Here is a 10,961-nt window from a genome sequence, read left to right as displayed (position 1 = left end):
CCTCAACTTGAAATGTATTCAACATTCCTCACTAGTTGCTATTGATCTCTCTGCTCTTTCCACTGTGCGTGTATTCCCACTATATTAACACACGTAATTCTCCCACATGATAACACCAAAAGAACTTTTTAAATTCACATATCTGCTCTTACAGTTTGTAATTTATAAAGTTTTTAATTTTTATTTTCTTTACAACTCTAAATGAGCTTATGTTACGAATTACACCCATCTTTTTAGTATATCATAATAAAAAAGAGATCGTAAACTTATGGAATGTCTATTACTTAGACTTTGTGTTTATATTCTTTTTTGTAACGTCTGTTTACTTTACTGCTGACATAAATTTTTCTATCCGTTTTACTCCAGATTTTACCATATGATTCGCTCTTTTTTTTGTATGAAATTTTCTTTTTTTCATACGTGACTCTCTTAAACCATCCTTTTAGTATGCCGTTTTGTCGTCCTATTTAACTGATATAACATTAACTCATACGCTATATTTTCACCACACTTCAGTAATAGTTTGGCTGTCTCACTACTTAATTTTGCTGAGCAACTTGTTCTTTTAAAAAAAAAACTAGTTTTTAGTTGTTTCTTTAATTTGGATCGATAAGTTTAATCGTTCCTACGTTGGTAGAACTGTCTAAAAACTCGGTCTATATTTTTTATGAAGCTGACTTTGTCGTTTTCCCATATTCTTAAAGTGATGTTTAATAAACTTGCTTATTTCTTCAAGAAATTTGACTTGAAGCTCTTTCTGCTCAAAATATGACTCCATATCTATGTATGTTTGTATATATACTTTATATCTCTCTTCTATTTTTCCTCCGCAAAATTTTTGGTTGATGGATCGACAGGAGAGAGTTTCTCTTAATGATTGAGATCTTCCGCCACGGACCCAACAATTAGTTATAGAATATTTTATTAGAATTTTGGGAGGACAGGATGATCATATACCGATATATATAAAATTAAAAGAATTCATTATGAAAACAGATCAATTGTGATTATCGGAAATTGACTTCTCAATCATTCAAACGAACAATTATTTTAATCAAATCAAATACAAAAAGATTGAAAAAAAAAATAAAATATTAGATAAAAGAATAATATTTGAAAAGAAATTAATCACAATAGTTAATGGGATAGAATTTTTTTAAAATAACTGATTAAAGGAAAAAAGTTTATAAATTTAAAAAATTTTTAAATTTATATTTATAATCATGATATATAAATTTTATGTGAAATATACAATTGGTTTATAATAAGAAATCAAAATTATTTTTAGTTTCAAATATTTTTATTAAAATATTCTGATTATTTAAGAATTAAAATAAATGAAAAATTGAGAAAGTATTCGAATTATTTATATTATTATAGAAAAAAGATTATAGTTAACTCGAACATGTTTATTAATCAATAAGTGCTAATGAAATAAAAGATATTGATAACATTATTAGCAAGTTAAAAGTATAAATAGTATTAAATCGGCTAAATCGGCTTTAACAAAACACTGATGAAGAAAACCTAACGCGTCATTATTGAATCAGTCTATCATTCAAGCATTTATTTTTTATAAATACACTAATTGTTCGCAAATTTCGCTTTCTACGTTAATGATAATTTTCTGATCCTATGTCTTGAATTTCTGGTTTCAGTTTTCGGTTAAATTTATTTCATTATTGCAGCACCGATAGAATTAATATTGATGAATGAAATTTATTGAAAATATTAAAATCAAAGTGCCACCGTAATTTAAATTTTGTGAATAATTTGATGTGGATTAGTTTATTAACCCTAGAATGACATTGTAATTCGAAGTGAAAATAATATTTATTTATTTAATAATGAAAAAAAAAACTGATTGTTAAATTCTATTAAGACCACCTTTATTATATTTTAAAATACAATGATATTCAAAAAAAAACTATAACAAATTCTAAGAATAATTAAAAATACTGATTGTTAAATTCTATTAAGTCCATCTTTATCTTAAAATATATACATGATATTCATTATATATGTAAATTTTTTTTTTAAAAAAAAAACTACAACAAATTCTAAGAATAATTAATTTTTTTGAAGTGCTTTTAATCTTTTTTGTGCTTTTTGATGACCTTGTTTGGCAGATTTTTCATACCAATAAATAGCTCTATCTATATCTTTTGTAATTCCTTTTCCATTTTCATACATAATACCAAGACTATATTGTGCTGTCATACTACCTAAATTTGCAGATTTTTGATATAAATCAAATGCTTTTTGTTTATCAACATTAGTACCAATACCATTATAACAACAATATGCTAATGAAGTCATTCCACTTGAATAACCTCCTTCAGCTGATTGATTAAATAATTCAAAAGCTTCATTATAATCTTTTTCAATACCTTCACCACTTAAATAACAATTACCAAGATTATGCATAGCAAAAATATTTCCATTATTTGAAGCTTTTTTATACCAATAAAAAGCTTTTTCTAAATCTTTTTCAATAACTTTTCCATTTTTATAAAAATATCCAATTTTTAATTGTCCATGAGTAAAATTTTTATCTGCAACATTTTGATAATATTCAAAAGCTAATTTTTCATTTTTTAAAGTTCCATATCCATATTGATAACATTCACCAATATAAGATTTTGCTAATATATGATCTTTTTCTGATGCTTTAATAAATAATTTAAATGCTTTCTCATTATTTTTTTTTGTTTCAATTCCTGAATAATTAAAAAATCCAAGTAAAAAAGTGAAATTTAAATTATCTTGATTATTTAATAACCAATTATAAATTTCTTTTGAATTAGTATTATAATTATTAAGATATTCAATAACTTGTTCTTTTACTAATTTCCATATAATTCCTTTATTAAATAATTCAAAAATCAAATCATTTACTTCATCAATTATTTTATCAAAACCTTTTTCAAATGAAAGTTTCTCTCGTTCATTTGATATTGTTATAGGATCAATTTCTTTCAGACTTATTTTGTCAAAATTTTGAATAATTCTAGAAATAAATTCTTGTGATTCCGAATTATTGGTATTTGAAGGGATTTCATTAACATCTGTTTTTGTAATAATTGCTTTTAACCAATCTACTACTTGGTATATGGTAGGTCGATCATCCGGTTCACCATCCCAACATTCTAAATAAAAAAATTTAATTTAATTAATTTTATTATTGAAATAAATATTCAAATTATAATCAAATATACTTACTAGTATAAATTTTTGTATATTCTTCAGGTGTGTTGGGAATAACAGTCTCTCTAAGACCTTGCGAAATTTCCAAAATTAAACCAACATCATATTGTTCAACTTTAGCATTAAAAGGAGATTGACCGCTGGATATTTCCCAAAATAATACACCAATACTGTAAACATTACTTTTCTTATTAAAGGATTGTATTCGTGTTTGATTATTGTTATTTGTTCTCCCACTATAACCTTTTGGTTCAACATAAGGAATCATTTCAAATAATTTGGATTGAAAATTGGATGATATTCCATTTCTTTTTGATAATCCAAAATCCGCCAATTTGATTGTGTTTTGATGAACCAATATATTACCAGGGTGCTATTAAAATATATATATTAATTAAACAAAGTTGAATATATAACATTATCACAACCATTAAATAATAATAAATAAATTACCAAGTTATGATGGACAATCCCTTTATTATGTAAGCATGATACAGCGGAAGCTAACTGATACGCCATAAGGTACTTATCATCCCAGGTAAGTTTACTAAAATTTTTCTTTAAATAATTTCGAAGACTACCACCGTCGGCGTATTCCATTACTAGCATATAATTGTCATTGATCCGATTTTCTAAAAAAAAGAAATCATTAATATACAATTTTGTTAATAAAAACCATTAAAGTACTGTATACTTCAAAATACCTGATTCAAATTTTGTTACTCCATGATAACGAATAATATTTTCATGAAAATCAATTTCACGTTGAATTTTTAACTAAAATAAATTCAAAGTTTATGAAATAAATATAATAGAATATAAATTATAAAATAATAAAAAATAAATAAATAAACAAATAAATAAATATTATATATATATATATACTAAATTACCTCACGAACGATTCCTTTCATAGTGATATTGTTTAAACCAAAAAAAGATTTCAAAGAGAAATTTTTTTCAAAATTTTTATAATTTGCACGATACACTTTTCCAAAACTTCCGGTACCAATTTCTTGAAAGTTATTAAATTCTTTGTATTCATAATATTTTAAATGTTCCTTATCAATAACTTCTTTAATCCAATCAATCCATTCATTTTTATTTTCGGTATCATGCATTTTGATATTATCACACATAATAATAATTGATTGAAAAGTTTTATAAAAGTTTTTAAAAGATAAAATTTAATGTATTTTTTTTTTTATTTTTTTTTTTTGATAAAAAATATAATGTACGGTATTTATAGACGAAATTTTATGCACTTATTCTCCGATTAATTGTCGTACATTGTCATTTAGTATTACCAAATAAGAAATTAACCGCAGTACCGCAGTAATTACGTAATTAAATTGCCAAAAAAAATTATGTCATTAAACATGTATAGTTCGAAAAAAAGTTAAATTAAAATTTTAAAATATTTAGCAGCTCGATCAGCGAATGATAATATTGGCCAAATAAGAAAATCAAGAAGCTCGAATAAATTAATTTTTATGAGTAGAAAAATAGACAGAATTATTAAGTAAATTTTCTATTTGAATTATTAAATAAAAAAAAATTTTTTTTTTTAATTAAAAAAAAAAATCAATATTAAATTGTGTGTAATTATATGTGGAATCATTTTTATTCTTGGTATTCAAATAAATAAATATCGAAAAATTGTTATTTTTTTACATTTTTTAAAAAAAAATACAATATAAAATGGTAAATTGAAAATTATTATTATATATATTTTTTATTCAAGTAAAGACATGCATGAAAAACATGAAAAAAACACGGAAACACTAAAACATAGGTTCTATATACCTAATTAAATTTTATAGTACCTCTAACGATTCAGCAGATCTTCAATTGATTAGAATCTATGAGGGGATACAGAATGACTTGAACTAATTACCTAGAAAGTGAGTAATATTCCCTATTTTTCTTTCGCTGAAGCATCACACGTGAATACCGCCAGGTATTCTAATTTGTTGAGAATTACTAAATTGTTCTGTATCGGTTCTTTAACAATAATTTCTTCAAATCCATTAATTCATTCATTCGCATTTTCTGTATCTTGCATTTTGATATGGTCGGACATAGTGAATAAATAATTTGACGGAATTATGATAAATAAAATAAAGTTCTCGATAGATAACTATACGTGATTTTTGAATCACTCAAAAGGTATTAAAAAACGACAGAATTGGATAATTCCGCAGTAATGAACGAAATATCACGTGATAATTTGCAATTTTGCATCTCATTTTTTAGACTTTAATAAAGTCTATTCATAACGCCCTATTCGTCATTTTTAACATTGAAAACGGTATCAACCAGCTTTTTTTATAAACAAATTTGAACCACATACTGCAGTGCGTTGGTACTATTGTTAACAAGAGATACGAAAATTAATTACATAAACTAAAAAAATTAAGAATAATTTACGTATCTAAATACTGAATTTATTATTATCTTAGGTCATATTAATACATAAATAATCATCTAAAGGATCTAAATCATGACTAAATGTTCATTAAAATATAGTAACGAAGGTCATTATTTTGGATATATTTATAGTAATATAATTTTCGGTTTCACAATGGTATAATATTGTCTGTTTCTTTCGGTCTTGAACTTTTTTTTTGGCCTTCCAAAATACAAATACCTTTCAGATATGGTCAATTTATTATGTTAAAATGCAACTTTGGTGAAATATTTAATTCTTATTAAAAAGAAGTGTATTCCAAACTATCATTATCGCTAAAATCACTATGCTTTGAAATATTTTCCAAGTCAAAAATTCATTATCATATTGATAAAAAGTATGAAATTAAATGGATATTAAAAAAAAGCGAAAAAAAAGTATAAATATTTGTGTGATTATAAACCATAAAAAGATTAAAAAAAATGTATCAAATAAATTTTGATTCTAATACATACCAAAATTTATGCACTCAATATACTGTATCTATAAAATAAATTTATTTATTTTGTTTGCTAAAGGACACAATTCAATTTTTTTTTTCGCATTTTAAATTTTAGAGTATGTTACCTTTTTTTTTCATTAAAAAACAAGAGAATATTAATAATTAACGCCTCTTTACGACATCACATTTGAAAAAATCAGAAATGTATTTATGATACAAAGGATGAAAGAGATAGAAGGAAAAATTGAATAACATTAATAAAAATAAATCGAAAATATAGAGATTTAATAAATCTAAGCTGGAAATAAAATCTAGCTTTGATTAAATTTCGGCGGGTCGCATTGGCTTGGTTTCGAGGTTTCGACTAAATAGGTAGATTATAAATACTTAAAAAATTATATTGATATAAATTTGTTACTAAATTTGGTACTTTAATAAATTTGTATAATCTTAAATAATATAACTCTAGCTACTCTATCTTTGACCACTAAAAGAAACAAATAGATATAGTGAAATTGATGACATCATTATTTATTCTAAAATTGACTTTGGACTTATGTTATATAATGGAGAAATTGTATGACAAATCGTTATCTATATAATTATGTTATTTACGGTATTTATATAAAATATATACTATATTTATTTAATAATACTCTAGTAATATATTGGTCAATGAGCCTGTCAATCAAACACAATCAAGTTAGCAAATATTGGTTTATCAAAAATAATCAAACTTTTAGAAGATTATGCCGCTAAATAAACATAAATTTTTTAGTTTTCGCTTAATATTAGATAATTATTATCAGCTATGTATTTTTTTCTTTTTCCTGATATATATACGTATATATCGAGTATTCAGAGATCATTTCAATATTATTTCAATTTGACTGATAGACAAAATGAATTTGAAATTTGAATAATATCAAAAAGTCGCAAATTTAGGAAATAGTGCAGCTCAATATACCTAATCTTTTAAAATCATACGAACTAAAATAGGACAAGGAGTAACGAAAAATATTGGTAAAGCGATACTTTAATATGAAAAATCAGTCAAACAAGGAGATCAAGATGCTCGAAATAAATAAACATTTATGAACAGAAAATGACTTATATAATATGATAATTATATAATTATTAAGTAATTTGTAATGAATTTTTAATGTATAAATTATTATTATGTGAAAAAAATCAATGTCGTCTTTAAGTAGGTCTTGGGTAATATTGCGTAATTATTTTTAAAACAAAATTATGTAAGCTTATATCTTTAGTAGTCTAATAATAAATAATTAGGTACATTTTCTAATTGAAGTTGGTTGATTATTCGATATCCTATTATCGATAACTATGATAACCATACAAATATACATTAGTTTAAAGAGAACATCGATAAGTTATGTGGCACAAACTTTGTACTAGGGCTCGTTAGTTTGAACTTATCTATTAATTTAATGCAAGACCATGATAATAATAATAATATATAGAATAATATTTTCAACTTGAGAGTATAAATTGGCTTAAAAAACCAGATGGTGATTGGTGAAGGACGTTTGAACATATTGTCGTAAATTTACCAATTTCTCTCAAGTTGTTTACTTAACAGCTAATATTTTCAAAGATAGAAAACATTTTCAGTTGCTTTGTTACCAGCTAGTAATGACGATCGTTTAGTCCTATACCCTGGATTCATTGTGACATTTTCATTTCTCAAATACTTATTGTTACCTTTTTAAAGACTAACAAACCGGGTATTTCTTTTATTCGACTTATTAACAATTAAATGAAACATCAAAATCGCAATACTGCCATCATTCTGCTTCTTATTTTAAACATCATGAGAAATTTAGATTGATGTAGTTTAAGCAGGTATTCATTGATTTTAAGTTTACCATCATATGGTTGACAAATGCTTAACAATCAATATCGTACAGTAATATAAGTGATTTATAATACAAGTATTTTTATATTTTATAAAAATATTTCTTTTACATAAAAGATCTAAATTATTAATTTTTTTTTTTGCTTTATATAATATAAAAAGCACTTCCTTAATTACCATCATACTTCATTGTATTTTCTTTCATATATGAGATCATTTCAAAAAATAGTGCCAAAAAATAAGCATCAATAATTTTAACAATTAAATTTTCGGAAAAATGAATTAAACCCTCATGAGTTTTGTAAATCCTAGAACGACATTTTAATTTATAAGAAAAATATACATATTAACTTGATAAAAAAAAATACTTGTAATTACTTAAGGATGATTATAAATATTGATAAGATTTTATTTATTATATCTTAGTATACACTATTCTATAAAATAAAAAAAAATAATTTAGCAAATTTAATTGATTTAATTGATTTACATTTTACGATTTAATAAGAAAGAATTTATTATAAATTATTTATTTTTTTGAAGTATTTCTAATCTATTTTGTGCATCCTGATAACCTTGTTTGGCAGATTTTTCATACCAATAAATCGCTTTATCCATGTCCTTTATAATTCCATTTCCACTTTCATACATCAAAGCAAGATTAGATTGTCCTACCATTTGTCCTAAATTCGCTGATTTTTGACATAGTTCAAATGCTTTTTGCTTGTCAATTTTAGTTCCAATACCATAAAAACAACAATTTCCTAACATTGTTATTCCACCTAAATATCCTCCATCAGCTGATTGTTTAAACAATTCAAAAGCTTTGTTATAATCTTTTTCAACCCCTTTTCCATTTTTATAACAAAGACCAAGATTATGCTTAGCTAATATATTTCCATTATTTGCGGCTTTTTCATACCAATAAAAAGCCTTTTTTAAATCTTTTTCAATACCTATTCCATTTTCATAACAATAACTAATTTTAAGTTGTCCATGTGTGAAATTTTTATTAGCTAATTTTTCAAAATATTTAAAAGCTAACTTTTCATTTTTTTTAGTTCCATTTCCATATTGATAACATCCACCAACAAAAGATTGTGCTAATATATGATTTTTTTCTGATGAATTAATAAATAATTTAAATGCTTTCTCATAATTTCGGCTTGTCTCAATTACATAAAAATTAAAATATCCAAGTAAAAAAATGGAATTTGAATTATTTTGATTATTTAATAACCAATTATTAATTTCTTGTGAATTTGTATTATAATTATTAAAATATTCAATAACTTGCTCTCTTACTAATTTCCATTCAATTCCTTTATTACATAATTTATAAATTAAATCATTTATTTCATCAACTATAATGCTAAAATCTTTTCTGTTAAAATCCTTTAAATCCTTTTCATTTAAAAGTATCTCTTGCTCACTTGATACTACTATATTATCAATTTCTTTTGTATTCATTTTATTAAAATTTTGGATAAGTTGAGATAAATCTCCTTGTGATTCTGAATTATTGGTGCTTAAAGGAACCTCATTAAGTTCTTGTTCATCTGATAATTGAGGATTTTCCGTTATTATATCTGTTTTTGTAATCTTTGCTTTTAACCAATCAACTACTTGATAAATAGTAGGTCGATTATCAGGCTCACCGTCCCAACATTCTAAAACAATTAAAAATATAATTTAAAATTTATTAAAATAATAGCTCTAGTTAGATTTAAATTAATTTTACTTACTAGTATAAATTTTTATATAATCTTCGGGGGTGTCGGGAACAACCGTTTCTCTATGACCTTGTGAAATGTCATAAATTAATCCAACGTCATAATGTTCATCTTCAGCATAAAAAGGAGGTTGTCCACTAGAAATTTCCCATAATAATACGCCAACACTGTAAACATCACTTTTTTCATTTAATGTAAACATTTGATTATTATTTCTTCGTCTGCTAAAACTTTTTGGATCAACATAAGGAACCATCCCAAATAATTTAGATTGAAAGTTGGACGATGCTCCAATTCTTTTTGATAGACCAAAATCCGCTAATTTGATCGTGTTTTTATGGACTAATATATTGCCAGAGTGCTATTAAAGAGTGCGTGCTAAATGAATAAATACAAACATTGAATTACCTAAAAATGACTAAAATAATAATTACCAAGTCACGATGAATAATCTTCTCATCATGCAAGCATGATACTGCGCAAGCTAACTGATACGCCATAAGGTACTTATCGTCCCAGGTAAGTTCACCGAAATTTTCCTTTAAATAATTTCGAAGACTGCCACCGTCAGCGTATTCTATTACCAACATATAATTATTATTAAGATGATTTTCTAAAAAAAAAAATATCATTATTGAAATGCAATTTTGTGAATAAAATCTTAAAAGATTATATTTATTACTAAAGTATCTTTATATAAATACCCGATTCAAATTTTGTTATTCCATGGCAACGAATAATATTATCATGAAAATCAACTTCACGTTGAATTTTTAACTAAATAAATTCAAGTTTTTAAAATAAATATAATAATACTAAAAAATTATAGAGTAAAAAAAAAAAATTAATTATAATATTAAATTACCTCACGAACAATTTCTTTCATAGTGATATTATTAAGACTAAAAAAAGATTTCAAGGCAAAACTTTTTTCTAAGTTTTTCCACTTTGCACGATACACTTTTCCAAAACCTCCGGTACCAATTTCTTGAAAGTTACTAAATTCTTTGTATTCGTAATATTTTAAATGTTCTTTAACAATAGCTTCTTCAATCCAATTAATCCATTCATTTGTATTTTCGGTATTTTGCATTTGCTTATTATCAGACATATTAAATAATAATAATAGACAGAATAGTTTTTAAAAACAATAAGATTGAACGGTCAAAGTTGTAAAATTTATTGCGTACAAAAATAATTCCATTTTAAGTATTTTATGCAATTTATTTT

At 24.2% G+C, this 10,961-nt stretch overlaps 2 protein-coding genes across 2 annotated transcripts; both read right to left on the bottom strand.

Moving 5' to 3' along the window:
• Nucleotides 1–2,070: 2,070 nt before the first annotated feature.
• On the bottom strand, nucleotides 2,071–4,346 carry OCT59_024389 (uncharacterized protein; the record flags this gene model as incomplete). The annotated part of the gene is made up of 5 exons (XM_066135402.1): nucleotides 2,071–3,149; nucleotides 3,223–3,580; nucleotides 3,661–3,839; nucleotides 3,912–3,984; nucleotides 4,101–4,346. 5 exons carry the CDS (start codon nucleotides 4,344–4,346, stop codon nucleotides 2,071–2,073), a joined length of 1,935 nt encoding a protein of 644 aa, XP_065991428.1.
• Nucleotides 4,347–8,391: 4,045 nt separating this feature from the next.
• Nucleotides 8,392–10,842, bottom strand: OCT59_024388 (uncharacterized protein; the record flags this gene model as incomplete). Its single annotated transcript, XM_066135401.1, has 5 exons — nucleotides 8,392–9,668; nucleotides 9,744–10,092; nucleotides 10,166–10,344; nucleotides 10,436–10,508; nucleotides 10,597–10,842. The coding sequence occupies 5 exons, from the start codon at nucleotides 10,840–10,842 to the stop codon at nucleotides 8,524–8,526; spliced, it is 1,992 nt and encodes a 663-aa protein (XP_065991427.1). The 3' UTR covers nucleotides 8,392–8,523.
• Nucleotides 10,843–10,961: the final 119 nt, after the last annotated feature.

The sequence above is a fragment of the Rhizophagus irregularis genome, chromosome 4 (assembly GCF_026210795.1).
Source record: "Rhizophagus irregularis chromosome 4, complete sequence".
Lineage (NCBI taxonomy): Eukaryota > Fungi > Glomeromycota > Glomeromycetes > Glomerales > Glomeraceae > Rhizophagus > Rhizophagus irregularis.
The sequence above is the reverse complement of the archived record's forward strand: the minus strand, read 5'-3'. Positions and strand labels throughout refer to the sequence as shown.